The sequence below is a fragment of the Eleutherodactylus coqui genome, chromosome 5, assembly GCF_035609145.1.
Source record: "Eleutherodactylus coqui strain aEleCoq1 chromosome 5, aEleCoq1.hap1, whole genome shotgun sequence".
Classification (NCBI taxonomy): Eukaryota; Metazoa; Chordata; class Amphibia; order Anura; family Eleutherodactylidae; genus Eleutherodactylus; species Eleutherodactylus coqui.
The window spans coordinates 148,286,632-148,313,960 of record NC_089841.1 but is presented as its reverse complement, the minus strand read 5'-3'; the positions used below and the strand labels follow the sequence as shown (position 1 = coordinate 148,313,960).

The window sequence follows — 27,329 nt, the reverse complement described above, 5'->3', positions numbered from 1 at the left end:
GAGTAACTGCCTTAGTCGAGCATGCTTGCTCATCTCTAGTCATCATGTAAACAGTCGCTGGGTCGTGGGTTTCTGACTGAACGCTCCGCACATGACATAGAATGTGCAGCCAGCGGTGATCTGCCCGTGCGAGCGCTAACAACCTCAGCGGTGGCGTCAGCGCTCGTCCTGTATAAATGGGACATCAGGTGAGCTGCTATGACATGGCTTGGCTGTCATACAGGACGGTGCCTGGAATTGGTCAGGTCCTGTGGCTAGAAGACAGTATATTGTCACGTTAAACTGAACCAGCTTTACGCGCAGACTTGTGTTAAGATTAAGGGCCCGCCGCTCTGTCATACCGCCTCATGGTACATAAAGCGCGTGTTCACATGGGACGGATTTGCAGCAACATCAGATGGTCGTGATATTTGATCAGGCATGAAAACACAGCTACGTAGCCGCATAAAAACACCTGAGTGAATAAAGCCTGATGCTGATTTTAGTATGGAATTCGCCCCCTCACTGAGGAAAGGTGGATTCCACAGCGTATCTGACATGCTGCAGATTTACATTCCACATGCCAGTTTCTGCACGGGACTTGTGCAGATTGTTCCACAGCACATGGATGAGATTTGAAAATTTCATTGACTCTGCTGATCCTGTAAATGTGACCCTTCACTGCTCCAGCAGTGGTTTGCCTTGATACCCTTCCCACCAATATGTGGTCCTTCTCCTGGTGACCTCCAGCTTGTGAACATGGGGGTTCATATGGCTCCTGAGGTGAAGGTGCACGCTGCACCTCAGTGGCTGTGTGACCTACAAGTTAACAAGGAGTCACTCCTCATATTGTGACTTGCATGATTCTGAGCCATTTTTGTCAGGAATGCTATCTTTTCTTAGGGAGAGCACCTAGCAGGTGAGGAGACTTATAAGGCCATTCATGCTCCTCTTGGTAATATGCAAATAAGGGAGTTACAAGGCTTGTATAAAGTCCAACACTGACTTGCATGACTTGCAGGAATGCTTCCTTGACTGCACACTATAGAACAGAGGCTAACTTCAGCATGCCAGAAAGGTTTGCATATGATGCTTCACTCTTGAGTTGATCATATGTTAACTAGGTTCACATGATAAAATAATGGGACAAAAAAAATATTCCAAACCTATTTGGTCGCGGCTCCCTGTCACGTTCCCGAACGGCACCATAACTTAGTTTATGGTGGAACCATAGAGCTTCACACCTTAAACACTGGTTTTGTCCTGGATTCTTACTCAATGCTGTTTTCAGCATCAAAGATGGAAGCCTGAGACAGAGGCGGATAGAATATTGTAGCTTGAAAAAATAAGGTAGAATGTTTTTTTGTCTTGTCAATCCAACCATGACTGACTGAACATGTAGTCTAGGGCCATGTATTAATCTATAAAAGCACTCGTCAAAGTGTTGCCCGATCAGCCATTTATGCTATACGTGTAGCTTGTTATCCATCACGGACAAAAGGGTACATAAAACAGCTAGCTTTCCTCTAATTACTCCTGTACAGTACCTAATTAAAGCCATTTTTGGATAGATTTCTTGTGACGAGGGAAACCCTTGGCCACCTCAACTGTGTGAGTGTTATAATCTGGAGCGCTGCCTCCTCATTTAAGAACCAAAGCCTCATTCACACTGACTTTACAGAGCACAGGATATGAAGTGTCTTCACGGTAGCACTGGAGGACAGTAGGGCTACATCTCCAGACTTTGTGTGACTCTTAGCAGTTCTCCTTTAAGACTCTTCATATTAAATGTTGGCACTTGTAACACCAGGTTTCTGTTCCTGTTCTCTAATCTGTTGTAAATGAACTTCATTACAAAGATCTGTCTGCACTTTGAGACAAGTTGTTCTGTCTACAGGGAGTTCAGACTGTTGGGAGTACTAGTGGAGCTCCCACGTGCGCATTAAACAGTTTATAGTATTGGATATGGTCCAGAGTCTATAGAAGTTGGCTGCTTGATGCCTTTTCTGTAGAACATTAAAAACTGCTATATAGCTGCATGAAAAGAGCTGCTAAAAACTTGTGTAAATAAAGTTCACTGTGCGGCTGTTGGCATTTCAACAACGTGGCCCCACCACAACTGGTTCCATTGTTACAGGATCCATGATGAATCCTGACTTCTGCTAGAACTATTGTACTGTAATGGGAACTGTTTGTCTTGTCTGTCATTGGACAACGAGAACCTTACAAGCCTGAGTCATGACTGGCATGTTGTGGTTATGGTTTATGGGCTTATGGGACCTGTAAGATGAGCCAGAACGTGTGTGCGTGCGTGCGTGTCTATAATATAGGATCTGTTTTTGTTTAGGTCAAAGACCGAGGGCCAGAGGCAACTCGTAGATTCTTCAACTGGTTCTACTGGAGCATTAACCTGGGAGCGATGATATCTCTTGGCGGAATTGCATACGTGCAGCAGAACATCGGGTTCCTCCCTGGATACATAATTCCCACCGTCTGCATTGGGGTGTCCTTCTTGGTATTCATGTGTGGACAGACTTTCTTTGTTACCAAGCCAGCCGATGGCAGTGCCTTCACCGATATGTTCAGGATCCTGGGCTACTCCTGCTGTACACGGAAGCCTGAAAGCCAGAGAGTGTGAGTAGAATGTAATGTGGGGTCAACGCTGAAAATCTAATCTTATCGGAGGTTCTTCTAGTATGAACAAAGGGAAGCCAATATAATAATGCAACGGCTACTCGGTGTGAGCGGATTCCTGTAGTCACTGCCTGCAGCTATATAGTGTGGTTTACACGTGGCATATCGGTGGATGCTACGGGGATTTATTAGCACTAGTGGTTCGTGGCTAAAGCGTGCTAGAGTAAAATGTAGCAAGGTTGAGACGAACACTGCTTGATAAACATGGTGCATATTGGGGTGTTGTGACGTCATCTTCTCTTGACGCTGGCTAGGAGTACATGTGTACTACAGTTTGCATCACTTTGCCTTAAGGGCCCATTCACATGTCCATATACAGTGTATTCTGCGGACGGCTCATTATGGCTTGTGTATTCATGGACTAAAGTAGAATGTACTATGTGCAGGGTGTGTGAAGATCTGACGGCACGCAGATGGGTGTCCGTGCGCTGTCTAATGTGAGTTGCACCTGAGTTTCTCATGCTATAGTCGCACAGACATATGTGATTTACACCTAATGTCTTGAAAATGAGTCATACACACACTCTTGGAAAACCCCACTGACTGGATGGTACACTTTTTCCTGCATGGAATTTTTTTGTTAACTGGATGGTGGTCTTGGAGCACTTGTTGTTTTGAAGAGGTGCATGTGGGTTTTACTGTATATAGATAACACAGGATCTTGCCATGGGTGATGGTCACAGTTCACCTCCTCACCCTCCCTGCACATGCATAGATCAGTTTCCTATAGAGGTCAAGAAGTCCTCTCCATTCTATTGTCTGTTTGCTGTGTTAAATAATGTGCTGCTACTTTCTGTACAATCTCCACAGGCAAAGCAGTAGCAGCAGTAGTTCAGAGAGGCTCAGCCAAAGCATCTTGGACATGGCCAAAGCTTCACATGGTGGACCGTTCAGAGAAGATAAAGTAGAAGATGTGAAGGCACTTGTGAAGATCATACCAGTCTTCTTGGCACTTATTCCTTACTGGACGGTATATTTTCAGGTATGTAATGCCCTTCCTGTCATGCCACATTGTTTTCATCTGTAGCAAGCTGTCATGTGATGTCCTTCCATTTAAAAAAAAAAAAAAAAAAAAAAATCCATCCAAATGGTACTTGGCCAGCTCCAGCACTGCAGCCCTGTAATTTGTCAGCCTCTGACGTGACGTCACATAATTGCTGCAGCCAACTCCTGACATCCGGGATGCAAGTGACAATTGGTGCCACTATGGTCTCTGGCAGGTAGTGATCACCTGACTTCCACTGTCAGCAGAACTGCAGTACTGGATCGCTGAGCCTGGAGATGGCTTAGTACTCTTTGTCGTGTTTTTCAGTCTGGGGTGTAATCTTGAAAATTTGTTTTAACCCAACAAACCCTTTAAAGAAGCTCTGAAGAATCCTGCTCTAACTGGTCCCCTCCAGCCTGTGTATTCTGTGCTTTTCTTCTGGCCTCCAGATCACATGACCAGCACTCTGACAATTGCGTCCTGCAGTTAATGGAGCAGGATTATGCCGATTGTCATAAAGGAGGAAAAAAAGCTTTTCTTGCCCAGATCAACCAGTCGCAGAGCAGCATTCATTTCATATTCTGCTCCAGAAAATGAAAGCTGCTTTATGCAAGAAAATTGGGGTCACCGAAGTCATGGGTTTCTCAAAGGCTGAAACAAGTAGTGCTTCAAACCTGGCACGTAACAAACTATGGTGGCAAACAACGAATCCAGTTGACTGACATTGGGGTCTGCTGGCTTTCACTGCGGTGTCTGGCACTTCAGTGGGACAAATATCACTATTTGCAGCTTTGACTTAATTTTTTTTAATTTTTATTTTTCCTCCCAAAATGTCTGAATCTGCCATGCAAGTTCTAGCGGATGTGTACAGAGCCTAGGCATGTGATTGGCTTCTGTAGTATGATGGATGTCCTGCGTATATTTCAGACTTTTCTTTTCTTCCACAATGTTAGTTATGAGGCTATATCTATAGAACATTCTCCGACTCTCATAAATGCTCTTGCCGTCCCACCGTGCAGCTATGTCCTTGTTTATCTGTTGGCTGATCCTGGGCACTGGTGCGCAGCACATGATCATTGCGGGCTTTCAGCCTATGAATATAAAGGATATTTTTACTCGCTTATTGAAGTAAAGATCTTTAAATGGTTAGTATTTGACATACAACCCACATTAGAAAGTTACATAACTTTTATACATCAAACTTTTTGCATAAATCTTCAAGTGGTTGTCTGGTTAGAACTAACTTTTTAAAACCATAAAGAGGACTTGCTCATCCTCAACCTTGCAACTTGTCTGGTCTCTGACAGAAGTAGTCAGGTGACTCATGCCTGCCGTTCAGAGGCTGCAGTGTCTCCTTTCCAAACGTCTGGCATTATGTGAGCACTGATGCGAGGAGAACAGGCGGTAATGCTGCGGCCTCTGATTGCCGGGCAGTTGTCGCTTGACTTCTACTCTCAACGGGCCAGAGGAATTGCAGGGCTAGGTCTGATGATGAGAGAGAGAACTTTTTTTTTCTTAATCTTTTAATCCCATTTCGCTTCTGATTTTAACATGTGACCTCTAACCTGACAACCCATAAAGGGAAGTGTGACTCCTATTGCCTGTAACCTTCCTATGAAATACTGATTGGATGTCTTATTCACTTTTTAGATGCAAACCACTTATGTTCTTCAGAGTCTGCACTTGAAAATTCCACAGATATTTAGTGGCGGAAATCACACGGTAAGTCAAGTATCTTATGTTGTGACATAAGTCGGTCTCAATACAGAACCCTAGTTTTGGGGGGGTGACAGGGAGCTGGGTGAGGTATGTATTTAATTTTTATTTTATATTTAATAAATTTAGTGTTTGATTTATTTTTTTTGCACCATCCAGTGCAGTCACTCGGAGTTCGTGCCACACAATCTGACTCCCATGAGTGCCCTTACATAGACACAGTACTTTAACCCCGTCCTGGGGATAGCGCGGGATCACATATGATCCCGCAATATCCCGCAGCGGGAACCGGCTGTCAGTCACAGCCGGCGTCCCGCTGTTAACCCCTTCCCTGCCGCGATCTAAGTAGATCGCGGCAGGGAAAGAGTTCACAGAGGGATCGCGCTCCCTCTGTCTCCGGCCGGCTATCGCGATGTCATCGCGAGAGCCCGGCCTGTCACCATGGCAACAGGACGCCAGACACTGGCGTCCTGTATTGCCTGTGCCTATAATCGCTGTACAAACGATAAGGCATGGCAGAACAGTAGCTCTGCCATGCCTTATGACAGCGATCATAGGCATAGTGCTGCAAGTCCCTCAGAGGGACTTGAATAGTGTAAAAAAAAAAAAAAGAAAAGAAAAAACGTAAAAAAAGAAAAATGTAAAAAAAAATATAAAAACCCTTTATGCTTTTTCTAATGGCATAAAAAAGGGGAAAAAAATGAAAACCCCACATATTGGGTATTGACGCGTCCGTAATGACGTGTACAAAAAGTTGAACACGCTTTTTATTTTGTGCGACAAAAAGCGTACAAAAAAACGCTAAACAGAGGCAAAATGCTAAGTTTTAGCATTTTGCCTCACAAAAAATGCAATAAAAGTGATCAAAAAAGCCGTACATTCCCCAAAATAGTACCAATAAAAACTACAGCTCGTCTCACAAAAAATAAGCCCTTAAAGAGCTCCGTACATAGAAAAATTAAAAAGTTACAGGACTTTGAATGCAGCTATAGAGAAAAAATTTTTTCCAAAAAAAGGGGGTTTTATTGCAAAAAAGTGTAAAAACCTAAAAAAAAACAATTTTGGTATCGTTGTTACCGTACTGACCCGCAGAAAAAATTTAGTGTGTCATTTATGCTGCATGAATAACGCTGTAAAAAAAGAAAAAAATCTATGGCAGAATTGATGCATTTTCTCTCCCTGTTATCATAAAAAAAAAAATAAAAAAATGTTACGATATTGTCTATGTACCCAAAAGTGGCACCGATAAAAACTACGGATCGCCACGCAAAAAACAAGCCCTTATATGGCCGCATCCACGGAAAAATAAAAGTTATGGCTTTTGAAAAATGGAGATGGAAAAATACCAAAAAATCGCTTGGTCCTCAACGCCAAAATAGGCCGTGTCATTAAGGGGTTAAACAGTCAGGTTTTTTTTTGTTTTTTTTTGTGCAGACTTCACTGGATGTTGGCACTGAAATGCAAGAGCGGGTGAGTTAAAAAAAAAAATCCATCACACCCCTGTAGTAGCACCCTAACTTAGTTTATGGAGTTGTGGAGACGTGACAGGTTCCCTTAAGTCCAGTTTTCATGCCCCACCTCATAATATTGCACGTGCCTGAGACATTGAGGATATTCTATACAGGGAACCCCTGTTGCAAACGCTGCTTTTAAGTGATTGGGTAAAGGCCCATATAGACACGATTATCGCTCAAAGCCATCTTTTGAGCCATAATCACTGCATGTAAATGTGCCCATCTTTTACTGTTTGGCCCAAGGATTGAAATCCGTTCTGCTTGGAAACAATCATTCAGCAGAGCAGCTGATGAGCAGGACTGCAGGCTGAGAGCTAATAACAGCTGATTGCTTTGTCTCAGCTGTCAGCCCCAATGCAGAACAAAGCGAAAGGAATCGGGAAACAGCGGGAGGTCTGTTCCCTGATTACAGCTCCTGGCAGCTCACAAGCTGCTTCTTGGTGCTAATGGGCAATAGTGTCAAATAGTGGTTTATGCAAAATGATCACTTCAAAGCCATCTTTTGAGCGATTATCTTTGCAGTGTAAATGCACCTTAAGTGTGAAGGGCAAATGGTCAATATAATTGGCAAAAGCCCTTTTAACGCTACAGGACGCACGTTTACGTCCTGGATGCATGATATTTGGGTCCTGTGGATAACGTGAGATCAGAAGTGAGCTTGCGCCATCTCGCAGCAGGAGCTGGCTGTGACCAATAACAGCCTCCCAATGGAACAGTGGGGATCGATGAGAACAGTGATCCCTGCTGTTATAACCTCATACATGTTGCAATCTGTCATTGCAGCATGTAAAGGGTTCATGTAATTGCAGAGGGCTGATGGGTTGCCATGGCAACCAGGCACTAGACACTGGTGTCCCAGCCTGCCATGGCCTATGATCACTATTGTAAGTGATAAGGCATTGCAGTACAGAAGTCCTGCAATGCATTATTAGGCCTCCCTCACACAGGTGTTTTTAAGCACTGCATTTACTGCGGTCTCAGCAGCATTGTCATGCCTTTTGAGCACAGCTGAAAACAGACGAGGTGGCTGAAGGCCTGCTCACCTAGCAGGCGCCGTCCGGGTCCTTCCTGCTGCTCTCCGGCGTTCTTGTAGGCTTCCCTGCAGTTGTCAGCACCTATAGAACTTCCATAATGGAGTTTGAAAACCCTGCCTCAAGCAAGAGATTTCTGATTGGCTGAGCCAGCGCTCAAGAACCAATCAAAGCCATTCATTGTCAAAAACGCAGTACCAAGTTGTGCCGTGTTTTAAGTAGCACTGAAAACTGTCCATTCACTTCCATGGGCGACGCACAGTATTTAAATGCTGAAATGCCCCCCAAAAAACGGACAGATTTAAAAATGCTGCGTTTTAATGCTTGTCTGAGAAGCCCCATTTAGCACAGTGTTAAACGCTTAAAAAAAAAAAAAAAAACGCCTGTGTGGGATCTTCTAGTGATCTGAGCATTTATGGTTCAAGTATATTAGAGACTCTGCAAAAGACGTGTGTGTGTGTGTGTGTGTGTGTGTGTGTGTGTGTGTGTGTGTGTGTGTGTTTCTACATTTTTTTTTTAAAATAAAAAAACAGACTCGGGCCAAATGCTGTTTTTATTTTTTTGCCTCCCATAAAAGTGGTACCAATAAAAACTGCACCTTATTTTATTTTGCAAAAAAAAAGCCCTCCCAGAGCTCTGTCCATGGCTAAATAGTTATAGGACTTTGGATGCAATGATATTTAAATAAATACATTCCAAAACAGTTGCGTGTAAACCTAAATAAAGAGGGTATTATCTGCCTGCAGAAAAACTCACTTGTGTACATGCTGTATGAATAACGCTGTAAAAAAAAACGGATTTATTAATTTGAGGGCAGGAAGAGAACACCTATCTACCCAAAAATAGTACCAATAAAAACTAGTTTGCCACACAAAAAAAACAAGCCCTCAAATGGCCAAGTTGAGCCTCGTGGGGCGCAGAGTGTTAAGGCAGCAGACATGCAGTTCTAAGCTCTCACTCACGACCTGAAGGTTGCGAGTTCAATCCTCGCTTGGTTCAGGTAGCCGGCTCAAGGTTGACTCAGCCTTCCTTCTGAGATCGGTAAAATGAGTACCCAGCATAGTGGGGGGGCTAATAAATTTACTTCAAAGGGGTGCAGAGTAGGTTGGTGCTATACAAATAACAAGATGCTATTTTTGTCTTATGGCTTTTGAAAAGTGGAGATTAAAATCCCCAAAGTCAGTGCAATTATAGCCAGAATGGGGCATGTCCTTAAGGGCTCTTGCACACTGGGATATCGCCGTGAGAATATGAGCGGTCTGTACAATATTGCTGCTGTTTCTTGCAGCAATACTGCAGGGTTTTTTTTGTTTTGTGTTGCGCTACAAAGTCGCGTGAATTTATAGCACTACCTGCAAGGATTTTTGGGGGGCCCTAGCTGAAGGAGGGGGAAAAAACTCACAAAAATAATACATCACCTAAGAAGCACTGTCATATCCGGCATGGGTCTTCTCTTCACCTCCGCACTTGTCTTCGGTCTTCTGCCAGCCCTTCCTGGATTGGAGGATCACAATCCCACCTCCAGAAAGAGCTGGCTGTGATTGGCTGAGCCAGATGCTCATGAACCAATCACAGCTATTTATTCATTGAATAGCTGTGATTGGTTTACAGAGCACTGCCTCGATTGGCTGAGCCACAGAGCTCATGAACCAATCACAGCCATTCAGTGAATGAATAATTGTTTCATCGAGCGCCAGCAATGATTGGTTCACGATCGCTCTGGGTTAGGCAATCACAGCCAACCCTTCCTGGAAGTGGGGATTTTGATACTCCAATCCAAGAAGGGCTTGCAGAAGACTTCAACCAAGAGCTTCAGGGGAGATCCATGTGTGTGTTTGTTTCTGTGTCTGTTGCTAGGGCTTAGTTTAGGACTTTGATATTTCCTACTGTCAAAGTTGTGTTGCACCACACAAAAACCACATTTTCATGCGATGCAACAGAGGAAGGCTCCATAGGGAAGCATGGGCTACGAAACCTCGCAAATCGCATGCATATTGTGAAACCCGCAAGTTTTTTTTTTTACTTGCAATGTCGCATGCTACAAAACCTCGCAAATGTAAAGAAACCCATAGGAAAGCATGGGCTTCACATGCATGCGATTTCTAGCATTGTCACAACACGAGAAAATCACGTGACTTTGTCACCCATGTGAAAGAGGCCTAGGGGGTTAAAGGAACACTAGTCCTGTGCAAACAGAGGGCTGATCTGTCCAGTAGGAGGGACAGATGGGTAAATGGGTGGCACGCTTGCCACCCAAGTGAGGGCAGCCGAAACTTCACTATATTTGTACAAAAAAGTATAAAATCGGTCAGCACTGTCCAATAGAAATATATAGGTGCACGTTAAGGGTGGCTTTATACGAGCGTGTTTTTGTGCATGCATACGCGCGCACAAAAACACTTCTATTAGAAACCATGCATTCCCTATGGGGTGTTCACATGTCCGTGTTTTACAGGTGTGTGCCTGTAAAGATAGGACATGCGTGCACCATACATAATGCACACTTTCTCTTCAATGGAGCCCGCGGCTGCTGCCGGCAGCTTCATTAAAGGCAATGGTCTGCTGGCACCCCTGAAGTGTTTTTCAGGGAAGAGCTTTACATATAAGCTCTTCCCTGGAAAAAACAAGAATTTTAGTGTGGGGAAAGGTGAGGGGAAAAAAAAACTTATACTTGCGCTGCCATGTTCCCGCAGGGATGAACACCTCTGCTGCATGTGGCAGATGTTTCCTTCATTCCCGCAAGGAAAAAATTTCCTGCTGCACCTGCCACATCTGTGACAGATGCAGCAAAGGAATTCTTTCTCTGCGGGGAATAAATTCCCTATCACAGCTGCGGTAGGGGATCCAGCTGCCGGCATCCTGTAACTGTTTTTCAGGAAAGGGCTTTAAATATAAGCCCTTTCCAGAAAAACAACAAAAAAAGTGATATAAAAAAAAAAAAAATCTATACTCTCCTTTCTTCAGCTGCCGGGGCTCAGCCGCATCCAGCCAGCTCTTCTCCTGCACTACTGTGAGTATTCAGCAGGTGGGGATTTAAAATCCCTGCCTGCTGAATGGGCTGCCTCTGATTGATCAGTGCTCAGCCAAATCGGAGGCAGCCCATTCAGCAGGTGGGGATTTTTATTTATATTTCTATCACTTTTTTTTTTTCAGGAAAGGGCTTATATGTAAAGCTCTTTCCTGAAAAACAATTCAGGGGTGCCGACAGACCATTGTGTTCAATGGAGCAGCTGCGGCTCCATTGAAGGCAATGCACGGACCGGCATTCACGTGTGCTTTAGCACTTATATGGTTGCACACTTATATACGCATCTATGTACACACAAACGCTCGTGTGAAGCCACCCTAAACCATGGCTGCAACATACAATAGAAGCAGAAACTAAAAATGGCAACCGCATGCTTGTTTGGATCTTGCTTGCAAAAGTTGTCTGTTTATTCTAGCCAAGTAAGAAGTAGATATTGCTAGATTATAATCTACGCAAGGCCGTCTTCCCAGATTACACCTTATGGAAGGGCAGGTCAAATTCTTAGTGCAGTTCTGGACATCTGTACATTAAACGCCTTCTTGTAGCTCTCCCCTTAAAAGCTTCATCCTGTCTCTCATTTTACTATGTCTTCACTGTCGTGTGTGTATATATATGTTATCTCTTTATTGTATATCCCAGTTTCCAGCTGCATGGCTCACCATGTTTGATGCGGTGCTCATATTAATCCTGATACCACTGAAGGATAAGCTGGTGGACCCAGTCTTGAAAAGAAAGGGCCTATTGCCCTCATCGCTCAAGAGAATTGCTGTTGGGATGTTTTTTGTAACTTGCTCAGTTCTAGCTGCAGGTAAGAAATCTTGGATGCATATGTTCATCTTGGGCAGGTTCACCCAGATCACAAATGCAGCAGACTTAGGCCAGAATAATTTACAGCAGAATAAAGTAATGGGTAAATGCATGAGATTTTAACAAACCTGCTCCACGTTATGGAAACCTTCATTCTTCTATGCAAAAAAAAAAAATCTGACGTTTATCCACAGCACTTTTTTTTTCCTCACGTGGAGCACGGCTTTCATTGACTTCAGGCGAAATGCACGGGGGCATATTTACACTTGGGGATCTGGACCTCCGGATCCTGCAGCAAATATTGCCTATAGACCTGCTATGTGAAATGGCTTTTACCTGCCCATGAGCGGAAATCAACTGCAATTTTTCACGCGCTGGGAAAAAATTGCAGCATGTTCTATCTTGTGAGCCTTGCGCACACACACTGCTTCCATAGAGGTCAATGGAAGCCATCCATCCCACGGCCCATCCGCAGTGAGCAATGCACATGGGCTGTGGGATCCACGTCACACACTGTACTGTGCATGTGCGACGGCCGGCATGTCCGCAATACAGAGGCCAAATGCACACAAACCCAGCGGACAGGTACGCGGGGCTCACCGCCGGGGCACAGGGTTGGATTCGGGCTCCAACATCTCGCAGCTAGAATCCGACCTGTTCGGGTGCATTCGGCCTTGGAAGTAAAGTTCTCCAGAAAATTAATGAATCTGCATTAAAAATGGCTGTGGTCAATTCACAACACTGTGTATGCAAGGAGAAGGATGGATATATATATATAGAGCTATTATACACTTGTAGAAAAAGCCACATCATGACAAAATGCTCAAAATGAGACAACTCAACACTTAAAATTACGTTCTGAACAATATATTTTAAATGTAACAGTTACATGTCTCCTGTGGCTCAATTACCAGGATCAGTGAGTAGCGGGGCCACAATGAGTGCTGGGATAATGTTGACCATAGTCTACAGTTCTTAAGGATGTGGGGTAGTGTTCCCTCAACATTCAATCATTGTCCCACATATTTGAGACTTGGGGATCCTGCTGGCTAAGGAATCACTTGGACACCTTTCAGAGTGTCTGCTGTGTGAGGCCACTTATTATCCTGCTAGAAAGTGGCGTTGGGTGCACCCTGACGACATGGTAGTGTGACAGGCTGCAGCACCTCTACCTAATGGCATGCCATCAGCAGCCCCTGATATATACTAGAGGTGATCCAATGACTCCACATAGACAAGCTTTGCAGTGCTCCAAAAAAGGGCAGCTGAATCAGCCCAATTGCCAGGCTGCCCCTGGACCCTCACTTGGCGATCATTGCTGGCAGTCCTCGGCACAGTGTGGTGGTCAGCAATGAACAATTTGTCACACCAGCTAGCTCTTGAGCGGCACCACTGCAAGTGTTCACAACAATATTTGTAAAGCAGCAAAAAAAGTCTCACCTGGTCTTATCCACTTCAGCTTGCAGCATATATTTCACATGTAGGAGTATACTCATACTTCATTAACCACTCGATCCGGTGGTATTTACCGTATATACCGGCGTATAAGACGACTTTTGAACCCCGAAAAATCTGCTCTGCAGTCGGGGGTCGTCTTATGCGCCGGTAATACAAAAAAAAAAAAGTGTAAAAAAAAAAAAAAATTTATTACTCACCTCCCACGGCGTTCTGTCGCTCGCTCCGGCAGGATGTCGCTCGCTCCGGCAGGCTGTCGCTCGCTCCTCGTCCCCGGCGCAGCATAGCTTTCTGAATGCGGGGCTTGAAATCCCCGCTTCCAGAAAGCTAATACACACGCCGGCAGCCATGACATCATTGAATGGCTGTGATTGGCTAAAGCACACGTGGCTTCAGCCAATCACACTATTCAATGACATCATTGAATGGCTGTGATTGCTAACACGTGCGCCTTCAGCCAATCACAGCCATTCAATGATGTCATTGAATAGTGTGATTGGCTGAAGCCACGTGTGCTTTAGCCAATCACAGCCATTCAATGATGTCATGGCTGCCGGCGTGTGTATTAGCTTTCTGGAAGCGGGGATTTCAAGCCCCGCATTCAGAAAGCTATGCTGCGCCGGGGACGAGGAGCGAGCGACAGCCTGCCGGAGCGAGCGACAGCCTGCCGGAGCGAGCGACAGAACGCCGTGGGAGGTGAGTAATGAATTTTTTTTTTTTCTCCACTGTATACCGGCGTATAAGGTGACAGTTGGGGGGTCGTCTTATACGCCCCGTCGCCTTATACGCCGGTATATACGGTATACGTAAAGCAGAATCAAACAGGTGGGAACTTGAAGTGCCGTTAATAAAAACTCCTTTTATTGTAATCTGTGCATATAAAAATCACAGGTCCAGAGGACTAGTTTCAGCTCCTCATGAGCCTTGATCACCTCTTACAAATGACATTGCTAGCCTACTTAAATAGTGAAACTGATTTAAAAACACCTGATTATTAACCCTTTGTTTCCTCTTTCAAAACACCTCTTACCCTGTTCCCTAAGGGTGGAAGTCATTTTGTTTGAAAAATCACTTAATCACAATTTTATGGATACACATAATGCACAATCTGTTAGAAAAGAATTCTAGTTTTGGGCTAGAATTCTTTTCTAACAGATTGTGCATTATGTGTATCCATAAAATTGTGATTAAGTGATTTTTCAAACAAAATGACTTCCACCCTTAGGGAACAGGGTAAGAGGTGTTTTGAAAGAGGAAACAAAGGGTTAATAATCAGGTGTTTTTAAATCAGTTTCACTATTTAAGTAGGCTAGCAATGTCATTTGTAAGAGGTGATCAAGGCTCATGAGGAGCTGAAACTAGTCCTCTGGACCTGTGATTTTTATATGCACAGATTACAATAAAGAGTTTTTATTCACGGCACTTCAAGTTCCCACCTGTTTGATTCTGTTCACAACAATAGTGCAGTGCGAAGGGCGGTCTTCGCAACAGATTGCTTAACCATTAGCCTACCTGTTTACACAACAGAGACGTGAGCTTATGGCCACAAGGTGCATAGATCTGTGTATACGGCCGCTCGTCTTGGTGCTCCAGTTCAACTCTAACAATGGATGTTTCTTTCTGTATATAGTTATATGGGGTCCTTTCATCTGATGTGAGGGGGGTTGTAGGAGACCCCATCTAGTGTTAACAGTCATACGCTGTACCAGTGCTCTCTTCCTCTGTAGACTCGATCTTTCTTCTACATACACTGTCTTCTACATACGCTGTATCAGAATTGCTAGTTTGAAGAGACCAAAATGAGAAATATGCCTTGTAATCGCTGAAAATGTTCCTAAAGTCACTGCTTTCTTATGTGCAGGAATTCTGGAGAGTAAAAGACTAACGATCGTCAAAGATGATAAATACATCCAGAAGATTGGCAATGTCACATATTATGCTGCTAATCTCGCAATATGGTGGCAGCTGCCACAGTACCTGCTAATTGGCTTTAGTGAAATCTTTGCAAGTATCGCAGGTAAGTAAAACTGTCCTATGGGTCCTTTTCCAGCATGCTCTAAGCTGAAACCTCTCTGCAAACTCTGAACTAACAATTTAATGGCTCCCTTTGACCACAGTGCATTTCGCTTGATTAAAATATAAATTTGCTGTAATGGACCTTAATGAGATGTCGGGCAGTTACAGCCAAGTGGGTGGGGGTCTGGCCAGACTGCCACTTGTTCTAGTCATGTCAGTAATGGTATAAAGCCGTTATATAGTACAGAGAAGATCTATACATGAACTGCATGACTTGGCATTAACATATATTTCAATCTCTGACATTTATGGCATATCCAGAGAATGCCACAAGTGTCTGCTAGATGCAGTCCAACCTCTGGGACCTGCACCTATATCCAGAAGTGCACACCCTAACCAACCTTTGCTCGCAATGGTTGGAATTACAGAAGTTGCCACACTCGCATGTGTGCACTTTTCCTTAACGCTACAGGATGTACGTCCTGCATGCTCGGGGTCTTTATGGAGGGGGATCACAGGTCAATCCTGCTCCATACAATGCAGGTGCCGGCTGTTCCTTACAGCTGACATCTGCCCGCAACAGTTCCGATAAGCTGTTAACACTTTAAATGCCGCCGTCCACTCTGACAGCATTTAAATGCCCTGATTTGATGATCAGAGGTCCTGCACTGCCCCTCCACAATAAGATTTCGTGTTGCCATGGCAGCTGGGGGCCTTTTGAATGGCCCCAGGACTGCCATTGCAGATTTCCCAAGGGATTGCACCATAATAGTCACTTACCTGTAGGATAGGTGAAAAGTCTGATTGGGGGAATCTCCTCTCAGAACAGGGGTCTTTTGTCCCCCTCTCCTCCTCACTGTGGGCTCATTGTACCTCGCTGCAGTAAGGAGGAGAGTGCAGCGGTGCTCCATTCTTCAATAGGACTGCCGGAGATGGTGCTTGCACTTCAATTTCTGTTAGCCCCCAGTGAAATAGAGCACATGTGCAACCACCGCTGCATTCACTCTCCATCACATATCCTCACAGAAGTGAATGGGGGTTGCAAAAACGATATACTGCAGCAAATTATGATGTACATATCCCAGTAGTTTTGGAAGTGGCGTAACTCGCTATGCTGTTCACGTAACAGTTGGGCTGTTTCTGTAATCCCGGCTACCATTGGCTGTGCAGGGACAGATTTGTCTGAGGTATTACCCTGTATTATGGCCCTTTAAGAATCTCGAGATTCTAGTTTGCCCGAGCGACTGATCTAGTGACGTAGTCACCAGCTAGTTCGCACTTGGGCAACCTGTTTAGACTGCATGATTCCCAACAAGAATTGTGCACTTATCGTTCTGTCACATTCTTATAAAACGCTGAACGATCAGTGTAAACTGCCCGACAAGGCCATGAGCCGGCGGTGATCTTTATGCCGGCTGAAACTGAATGACTTATTAGAACTGGACTACGAAGGGCTGTGAGCTCTGCACCCAGCAGAACTGTAAGCAGGCTAGAAGACCATATGTTGTACAACACTTCTTGAAGATTGTTTTACAGTTTGTATAATCTTCAAAGGTGAAGCCACACATTTGCAGGAGCTCCTTAGCAGAAGCTATTAGCCTATCACTGGGTGGTTATGAGTAAGTTATACTTTATAGGACTTTGGAGAAAACATATCGGCAGCCTGGTAGAGATGAGCGAGCACCAAAATGCTCAGGTGCTCGTTACTCGAGTCGAACTTTCAGTGATGCTCGAGAGTTCGTTTCGAGTAACGAACCCCATTGAAGTCAATGGGCGACTCGAGCATTTTTGTATATTGCCGATGCTCGCTAAGGTTTTAATTTGTGAAAACCTGGGAAATTCAAGAAAGTGATAGGAACGACACAGAAACGGATAGGGCAGGCGAGGGGCTACATGTTGGGCTGCAAGTTCCCAGGTCCCACTATTAAGCCACATTAGTGGCAAGAGTGAGACCCCCCCCCCCCCCCCCCCACACACACACACACACACACGCACTGTCAGCATAAAGATCGTTCTCCTCTGCCACAGCTGTTACAGCTGTGGCAGAGAAGAACGATGTTAGCCCATTAAATTCAATGGAGCCAGCAATACAGCCGGCTCCATTGAAAGCAATGGGCTGCCGGCGATCGCGGGATGAATTGTCGGGAAGGGGTTAAATATATAAGCCCTTCCCTGCAATTCATCCAGAAATGTGTAAAAAATAAAAAAAAATTTATATATATTTTTTATTTAATATACTTACCTTGTCCCGGCAGACGGAGTTCAGCGCAGCCAGCGGCAGTCCTCCTGAACTGCTCTGAACAGCTGTGAGTAGTATTCAGCAGCTGGGGATTTAAAATCCCCGCCTGCTGAATGAGCTGCTCTGGTCAGGCTGTGACCAATTAATCAGAGGCAGATTCCACTCACACACATGGGTGTGTGACTGCTGCCTCTCATCTGATTGGTGCCGCTGAGCCAATCAGAGGCAGCAGTCACACACCCATTCATGAAAAGGGGTGAGTGGAATCTGCCTCTGGTCAGGCTGTGACCAATTAGAGGCAGCTCATTCAGCAGTTCAGGAGGACTGCCGCTGGCCGCGCTGAACTGTGTGTGTTAGTTATATATTATGTATTTTTCTTTTTACACATTTCTGGATGAATTGCAGGGAAGGGCTATATATATATATATATATATATATATATCAGACGAGTATGCTCGCTCATCTCTACAGCCTGGTAACCTAAGCCTGTGTTTGCTGTGCTGTATTGCTGGCTGCAGGACATCAGCGGTACTGCAGTGTATCTTGCGTTACATATCCTACACTATTGACATCAATTCAGAAGCTCTGGCCAGCACAGCTTAATAAATGTGCAGAAAGAAGTCACGTGTGGCTGTTCGCACTCATAGTGACATGTTCTTCTGCAAAACTTTTATTTTTTTTTTTTCCCTCTCCCATGTAGAGGGAAGTGAAACCAGCCAGCAGCACCTTATGTTAATTATACCAAAAATGTTCCGTTTTCTTTCCCCCCTTCAAGTGAACATCCGCTTTTTCAGAATGTTTTTCCAAAATGTGGAATATAGAATATATAGCAAATGTCTTACTGCAAGCTGGCAGCAGAGAAGTTGTTGCTGTCAGCAATAGTAATTGCACTCCATGCCATCGTTTGTCATTGCCCATTATTTAGTACATGCTTCATTAGAGCTTTAGGATATCGCATCTAAGAGCCTTAGACTGTCATTTGACAACTACTAAATAGCATTTCATACTGTGCGCGGTATTTTAATTCCTCTGCATGTCGGAGTGACCATTTATTTTGCTACTGTATCTGTAGAACTACACCATTAACTTGTCTTGGACACAAACGGGAATTTTAAAACCCTTTGTTCATATGCCCAATTATGTGATGAGGACGAGCCCCTCTATGGACAGATAGCAGATAGAAATGGTCGCTGCACTATAATGCAATGAGTATTTCTATCTATTAAATAGACCTCAGTTCTCTCCAGTTGTTTCTGTGATTCTAAATTGAGATCTGGGGATATTCCAGAAATGGGGTAATATGCCCCCTATGTGCGCTAACTCTCCTCTTAAAGCCAACGCAAGGTATATGGAGACTGGTAGAGAAAGAAACTGCACTGAAACTTAAGGTGTGAATTTCGCTGAAAAGGATTTTCTGCCTGCGATCAAAAATGGATTTGTAAAAGGGAAATGGTCTTTAATTTACATCTTATACACCTGTTAGGAACTACTTCTCATTCCATCCAAGGAAACAACCCCCAGTAGTATAAGCAGGGCCTTAATAGCTTGCTGCCTAACCTGATATTTCTGACATCAGTCAATCATTGGGATATCCCTACTATTTTCAGGTGATGCGTGTCTGAAGAATGGTGTGATTTAAAGAGTAATCTGCTTATTAAATGTTGTTTCATCGGTCTACAGAGGATTAATGTTCTGTATGTCTGTCTGTCTGTCTTCACAGGGCTGGAGTTTGCATACTCGGCGGCACCTAAATCCATGCAGAGCGCGATTATGGGACTCTTCTTTTTCTTTTCTGGTATTGGATCATTTGTGGGCTCTGGCCTACTCGCCTTGGTCTCCCTGCCTTCAATTGGATGGATGAGCAGTCATGCAGATCTAGGCAAGTCATTAAAACTGGCTTCTAGGCATATGGTAACTCATTGCCTACGTGAGGGTGGCACTATAGTCATGAAACACAACTGTATACATGTAGAAGTCTGACTAGGGCCTCTTGCTCACTGCAGAGCCGAAATCCAGCTCTTCCAGCAGTGACGTCCACGCGTACCTGGCTAGTTTGTTCTTCTGTACTGCAGATAATCCGTACGGCGAGAGTCCACGACCCTTCTGCATTGTGATTGCAGAAAGGTCACAGATCAGACTGCTTCCATTGACTTCTTTAATGGAAACTGTCCGCACGGAATCCATGAAAAAATGGAGTGTGCTGTGATTTTTATCTCCCTCCCGATTGCGGAAACCCCAGCTTTTTTTTCTGTTTAAGTGTACAGAAAGAATTTATTATAGTGTGGATGCCCACAGCAAATGTCCATCCGGGCAGGAGCCCTTACTATGCAAATGCCAGGAATCCAGCACTCCCATACTCTGGTGGATGGTGTGCATACATGATCAGTGCTCTCTTCACAGTATATGGAGCTGGCTGAGTAATGCACTCCATCTGCCTCAGCCCCAGGAACCCGATGAATGGAACCCAATGCACCTAGTCTCAATATTAAGGCTTTGCCATTAACCTGATGACTGAGCAAGAAAGCTTGTCATGTGTTGGATCATAACCTTTTTTGTGTGTGGAGGGGTTCTTAATTGATGGCATCTTATTGTTTACACTTTTTTTTTTTTCGTAGGTAACATCAATGAGTGTCACTTGAACTATTACTTCTTCCTACTGGCTGCTATCCAGGCCGTAACTCTCCTGCTTTTTCTCATCATTTCTGTGAAATATGAGCGCCAGCAAAGTAGAACAAATGGAAGACTCTAGCAATATTTGCTAAAATAAGTGGAACTTTGGAGCACTTGTTGTACGGGCATGTGGCTAAACTGAGTGCCTACATAATTCATCCCATCACAATGTCCATTTGCAACTTTACAAAACTTCAAGTGCTCTTCTTGCTAAGTGGACTTTATTTGAAAGGTCTCTTCCGTTGCACTACTTGTATCCCGCAAGACTGATCCAGGCCTCTATGATGCACTGAAAATGTTGGTACTCCTCAGCTGCACTGTTGTTGGACTGGCAGCGGAGCTGTGGTGCCACCTTCATAGCTACTTTGATTTCTTAGTGGCCTACTCATGGACCTCATGTCTCATATAGTGTAATGAAAAAAAAGTAAATGGTGATGCAAATGGGTGAGTTGATTTTTTTTTTTTTAAAACTACTAACCACAATGGGATTGGTGTTCACATTCGGACTTTTAAAAGTTTCCTTCTATTAACACTTTATTTTTGTGCTTACCTGGTAATGGGCCGCTATATATATATATATTTTTTTTATAGAAGACTGGAAAAAAGAAAAAGCAGGCCCACTTGTCTATAGACAGTGCCACTCTGGTCCATAGGTTGTATGTGGTAGTGCAGGCTCATTCTAGAATACTAGATGCAACTGTACTATTTAATCGTAACCTATCAATGTTACTTGGATGATGATGGATAATGAATAAACTCCTCCACTATTTCTTGGAATTAGAAGGTTCCCCCCCTCCTTTCCCCATGTCCTACAGATAACCAGTGCTTCCTGTTTAGGTTAGGGGTCTCCAAGTTTGGTTTACCTTCAGATTTATGGCAATATTAGAGTTGTTCAGCATAAAGCCATACGTAAAAAGGGAAAGACTCCTAAAATGCTTTCTGCCCTTCTCAAGATTAACTATAGATCTGGATGAAAAATAAGTGAGAACCTGGTCACCTCACAGGCCAGCCCCCCCCCCCTCCCCCCAATGATTTAAGGTAAGACACTGCAGCCCCCATAGCTCCAGCATCCTACTTTATGGAACCTCCGACTGTCACTGTCTATTCTAACATGAAGCCTCTCCTCTGTACAATCCAGTATTTGTTCTAACAAGTGGTTGGCGTAGCTATGAATGTAAATGAAGGTGCATATCTTCTGTGCCAACTATGTCACAGAAGGTAACTCCTTTTACCACTTTTTTTTTTCTTGTTTGTTTTTTCTGTAAGGAAACTCCTTTCTATAAAGAAACTGTATTAAAGTCACTCCTTTTACAGAATCTACCAGTTACTGTGATATGTACATGTGCAATAAGTCTGCAAGAATTTTGAGCGGTTAGCTACAATCTTGAGGAACCCTGGCAGTAAATGTGCAGCCTCCCATGACACAATCCCAGGGAAAATTTTACAGGGGTTATCCAGGAAAAAACACTTTTGGTAAGCTGCTCAACCCGCTACAGTTTGTCTGGATAACTTTTTTTTTTTTTTTTTTTTTTTTTGCTTTACGATGTTCACAAATGAATCATTTGCAGTTTCTGTTCCAATCCACGATATATCTGTGTAATGCATTGACCCAACTGAGGCTTCCAGAGCTCCATGACACATTCAGGCAGGCATTGAAGGGGTGCTTGCGGCTGTTCTGGGAGTTTACAGCCGGCAGCTGGTGAATCCACATGGCCATGCTATTGAAAGAGTCCAACTAAAAGTGAACAGTCTGTAGTTTTTGGCCACCTGTTATATTGGCTAAATGCACACTTAGTTTAGACTGGGGGTACATAGACCTTTGTAACAAATGTCCCTTCTCATGATCTTCTGACAGTTTCATAAACTATATGCAGTTAACTGATCTTGCATACGCTGTATGCTGGTGTACCGCAGTCTGTATCTATAGCCTTAAATTGGCATGTTTAATCTATAAAAAAATATTTTGCTAAGAAAATTGGGTCCCAGACCCCCCTGACACTTCACCCGCCTTCTATTGTAAACCAAAGATGGTTTTGTAGTCAAATTTTTTACAACCTGCTCATTACTTCAGATGTGGTCATGGGGACGTATTACAGGCTAGTTGGAGCCACTTATGATCTAATGTGCTAGCCAGGAGGGTTTGGGGTTGATCTGCTGTGTTCCCTGTTCTCTAGTTGCACAAAATGTAAACTGATAAATGCTATTTTATTGCATAGACCTTTTTGTACGTATCTGAAATGTTTACCGTGCCTTTTTGGAATAGTGGCATTTTTAATGTTTTTGTCTAAAGCTGAAAAATAAAGGTACTTGTTACATTTGTATTTTGTCACTATAAATACCCCTTCTAAAAGGAAGTTCAGACAGGAAACAGGTTGCACTGCAGGCCGTGTGCCTGAGACGTTCAAACCCCATTCGCATGTAGTGGAGAAAGACCGACCTTTCAGGGTGTCATCTGGACTTTCTAATCTGCAGCGAAGTCTGTTAGATCTCGCACTGCTAGCAGTGTCAGACGAGGATGCAAGGTTCACATGTAGTATAAACCAGTGGTGATCTGCAGTCGTTCGTAGCAGTGTCCCAGGGATCAGTCCTCTCCCCTCCCCATCTTCATATTCTCCAGCTATAGAAAGCACCATGACCCACTCCATCTGTACAAGGGGTAAATTTTATTTTTTTATTTTTTCTCTTCCTCGTCAAACTTCAGTTTTTGTGGCAGATTTTCATGTCTGTCTGTATTTCCCATATCCTTTTTGAATCCACTTTTGGCTCAAAGGACTTCTCTTCCTTCCTGATATTTTCTGGCTTTTGTTAAAAAAAAAAAATATATAAAACTGAAGCCACCCTTATTGACTTTTTTTCATACAAACATAAGTGTTGATACGCTTGCGTTTGCGTGACCTTCACAGTGCAAAAAGTCATGCTATTGCACACATCTGGGCTTTTTACTGTACTTTCTGCACTGTCGGGGACCGTTTACATCGGAGCGAACACACCAGTGTCGTGATTTAAAGGCAGCTGTGCAGCCTAATTGGTTCCCGTGTGTTCGCTTTCCCTGCAAAATTGTGCAGTTAATTGCGGAATTGCGTGGGGATCATTTACCTACCCCCATAGACTCCTATGATATGCATTTGCAACCCAAAAGTAGAGCATGTCTTTCTGTCTGCACCCGTGAAATGAACGCACAAATACAAGAATGAAGCCATGGGTTCTATCCTCTGCACAATGCATGTTTACTCAGAGTAAGCCCTAAGGATTTTCTGCATGGGGCGGAAATGCATGGAACTTACAATAGCAACATGAATGAGCTTTTAAAATCTTTTCCCCTCATCATCCTGACAGCATACACCTGGAGGTTGTCCGCTGGATACCTGTTGGGACAGGGAAGCAAAAACACAAGGCAACTCCCACCACCGGCTCACCAGTGTCTTCCTGTCCCTACAGGACAGTCCAAGCGGAGCCTCCAGGTGTATGCCGGAGGTGAACAAGAAAAGAACTCCCAAGCAGCCAGCCTGCCTGCCCGGGAGGGGGGGGGAGGAGGGAGGAGACATCCTCTCTATCGGGCTGGCAGGGTCTGCGCGGGTGAGACCCTACGAGGGGACCCTCACCCGCAGGATACTACCCAGCACCTATTCCCCATGGGGAGAAAAATTCCCAGTGCACTGCCCAGAGGGTAGCTGACTGGCGGAGGGACCCCGGTACCTGGCACGGAGTGCTGCCTCTACTCGCCACAGTCTGGAAGCGGAGTGCAGGGTCCACGACAGCCGACATCTGCACTGAGGGAGACACAGCGGTAAGTGCTTCCCTCCGGATCCAACAGCAGAGGTATGACGGCGTGGCTGCGCGCTTTCTGCAGGAGACAGCATGGGGTGTTCCTCCGGGCCGTGCGTCCAATGTGTAACAGCACATCCCCCGGGTCCGACACGCCGGCGTGACGTCAGTGCGGCCGTGTCACGTGGGGGGTGGGGCCTCATTTGGGGGTGTGTAGGCGCCAAATTTTAAATTTTAAAAGGCTGGATTTCCTTTGCAATGGCACCTGTCTGCACCTTATGCTGGAAAGTTGCAAGATGTCAGCCAGGGAGGACACCAAGAGCAGTCTACCTGTAAGTAGACCTCCTTACATGTTTTTGCCGGGGTAAAGAGGAAAAGTTAAGGTGCTGGAAGTTTTCTTTGCCATCTTCGTTTCTCAGGACAGAGATGCGCAAAAGAATAGAGGCCAAAAAACGCATTCGTAAATGCCCGGTATACTTATGTCTGCTAGAAGAGAGCCATACAAAACCGCTGTGTACAGATTGTACAGCGAAAGTGATCCGTGAAGAAGGCTCCTCTGCCATGGCAGACATCCGGTCTGTAATTCGTGAGGAAATAGAAGCCTCTCTCTCCCCCTTCTGCCCCCCACGAAAAGGGCAAGGCGGATGCATACGGAGGAGTCTGACTCTGAGGAAGGACTCTTAGAAGACTCCCCCCCTCGGAATCCATGCCGCCAATGGAAGATGTGAAAAAATACTTCTTTTCATCGGCGGACATGAGTTATCTGTTAAATGCAGTCAGACGCACCATGCAGGTGGAGGAAGAGGTTCCGCAGCAGCCATCATTTCAAGATAGTCTGTTGCGGGGGCTCCAGTCATCCTAAACCAACATTCCCAGTAAATGACATTCTGAAGCAATTAATCCTGACAGAATGGAAGCAGACGGAACAAAAATTCTTCCTATCAAAGGAATTCAGGGACCGTATGGTCTTTGCACCAGACAATGTCGATTTCCTGGAAACCACCCCCAAGGTGGACCTGGCCGTGGCCAGGGTTTCAAAAGAAGCAGCCCTCCCCTTTGATGACGTCTCACAATGGCCGGGTCCACTTGATACCAAGGTGGACTCAGCGATGAAAAAAAAGCCTGGGAGATCGCAGCCCTGACCATTAAGGCTAATATTACAGCCACGTCGGTGGCAAAGTCCATGACAGTCTGGCTGGACCAACTCCAGACATTGATCACCCAGGGGGGTTCCAGGGAAGACATCTCCAGCTGCCTTCCCCTCCTCCAACAAGCAACCGGGTTTCTCTTGGATGCCTCGATGGAGTCAGTAAGGCTCGGAGCCCATTCAGCGGCTCTCTAATACAGCCAGGAGAGCCGTCTGGGTCAAGGCCTGGGCGGGCGACAACGCATCAAAAAAAACAGGCTCTGTGCCCTGCCTTTCCAAGGACATAGAATCTTTGGACCTTCCCTGGATACCCTTTTGGAAAAGGCATCAGACAAGAGCCAAGGGCTACCCACAGAGAAGTCCTTCAAGCGGCCTCCCTCCTTCTACCCTCCATCCTTTATTCCCCCCAGGACATACAAGGGGAAAGGGAAGACTGGACGCTGCTCCTACCCCAAGGGCGGAAGGGGTGAGATACTGCCCTCGAAAACCCTACAGGTCGGGCGTAGGCTGATGGGGTTCGCCCTCAAATGGAAGGAGGTTCGTGGTTACCCCTTGCCAGTCGCCCTCGTCTGCTCAGGCCCTCCAGCTGGGCGTACAGGAGCTGTTATCCTTAGGGGCTATCGTTCGGGTTCCCATAGAAGAGCAGTTCAGGGGTTGCTACTCCCCCCTGTTCCTTGTTAAAAAGCCCAACGGGTCTTCTAGAGCCATTATTAATTAGAAATTTCCAAACAGGTCCATTTCATACAAAAGATTTAAAATGGAATCGGTACGGCCGGCAATCCCCTGGAATTCCTGCAAGATGGGCTAGATATGGGACTAAGACCTAGTACCCTCAAGGTCCAGTTGGCCGCTCTTGGAGCCTTCTTTGACTCCCCTTTGGGGGACCATAGATTAATTAGAAAATATCTCAAGGGGGCGGTCAGACTTCACCCCTTTGTGAGGGAAACAATGCCTCCCTGGGATCTTAACCTAGTTTTACGGGCACTCTGTGCACACCCCTTTGAGCCCCTGGAAGACCTATCAGTTAGGATTCTTTCCTATAAGGTAGCCTTCTTAGTCGCCATCATATCCGCTAGACGGATTGGGGAAATCCAGTCCCTCTCCATCAGGACTCCGTATATGACCATCTTCCCAGATAAAATAGAATTCAAACCTGACCCCTTCTTTCAGCCTAAAGTCCTCACAGACTTTCACAGGGAACAACGCATAGTCCTTCCCTCCTTCTGCCAGGAACCCCGTAACACCACGGAACAGAAGTTCCATAATCTAGACGTTAGACGAGCTGTCTTGAAGTACTTGGTGGTCACACATTCCTTCAGAAAGTCTAACAACCTTTTTATTCAATTTCAGGGTCCGGGCAGAGGAGGGGCCGCTACTAAAGACTCCTTAGCGCAATGGGTCAGACGGGCTATAGAAGAAGCATACCGATCCCAGGGATTTTCTCTCCCGGGCAACGTTAAGGCCCATTCCACCAGGGCGGTCGCCTGTTCCTGGGCGGAAAGGGTCCAGGCGACAACCGACAAAATCTGCAGGGCCACCACATGGTCGAATACCCATACATTCACAAAACACTACCGCCTGGATTTAGGGGCCAGCCGCGATATGGCCTTCGGGCGTAAGGTGCTACAAGCGGTGGTCCCCTCCTAAAAAAGCCCTCAGATTGTTGGCACTTCTCCAGGTGTATGCTGTCAGGATGACGAGGGGAAGACAGGAATTAGGTTTACCTGTTAATTCCCTTTCTTGAGGTCATCCTGACAGCATAGGGGCTTTTCCCTCCCCTTGAGTTAAAGTTTACGTGAAGTAACGTACTGTGTTATGATTTCTGTATTAAAAAATATTGGTTGAGCAAAGTCGGGTCACTGTAGTCATTTGGTACACACTGGTGAGCCGGTGGTGGGAGTTGCCTTTTGTGTTTTCGCTTCCTGTCCCAACAGGTGGCCAGCAGACAACCTCCAGGTGTATGCTGTCAGGATGACCTCAAGAAAGGGAATTAACAGGTAAACCTAATTCCGGTCTTTCACATGTTGCAGGAAAAAAAACACTTTGTAAATGGACATACTGAGTGTATTCTGGATTTTCAGCAGGTCTGTTATGGCTCTGGATTCCACGTCTTGAGACGTGGGAGTGAATTCCATACCAAATGATGGTAACCTTACGCTGCTGATCTGCTGCAGCCACTCCAGCAAATCCACCCTGCCTAGACATAGCCTTAGGCCACTCTCACATCCAGTTTTACCATGGCATTTTGAACACAGCGGTAATCACGGTAGAACTCTCCCATTG

At 45.1% G+C, this 27,329-nt stretch overlaps 1 protein-coding gene across 2 annotated transcripts in view; it reads left to right on the top strand.

The window, feature by feature from the left end:
* SLC15A4 (solute carrier family 15 member 4) overlaps nucleotides 1-22,455 on the top strand; it is a 29,449-nt gene extending 6,994 nt beyond the window's left edge. Inside the window, exons 2-9 of one of the 2 annotated variants that reach the window (XM_066603399.1) lie at nucleotides 2,327-2,613; nucleotides 3,484-3,655; nucleotides 5,309-5,380; nucleotides 6,809-6,844; nucleotides 11,587-11,755; nucleotides 15,071-15,226; nucleotides 19,185-19,343; nucleotides 20,080-22,455. In XM_066603399.1, coding sequence (XP_066459496.1) covers nucleotides 2,327-2,613; nucleotides 3,484-3,655; nucleotides 5,309-5,380; nucleotides 6,809-6,844; nucleotides 11,587-11,755; nucleotides 15,071-15,226; nucleotides 19,185-19,343; nucleotides 20,080-20,213 — 1,185 coding nt within the window. In that variant the 3' untranslated portion in view covers nucleotides 20,214-22,455. The remainder of the gene's footprint in view (nucleotides 1-2,326; nucleotides 2,614-3,483; nucleotides 3,656-5,308; nucleotides 5,381-6,808; nucleotides 6,845-11,586; nucleotides 11,756-15,070; nucleotides 15,227-19,184; nucleotides 19,344-20,079) is intronic. The other variant, XM_066603400.1, reaches the window with a different exon arrangement.
* The last annotated feature ends 4,874 nt before the right edge of the window (nucleotides 22,456-27,329 follow it).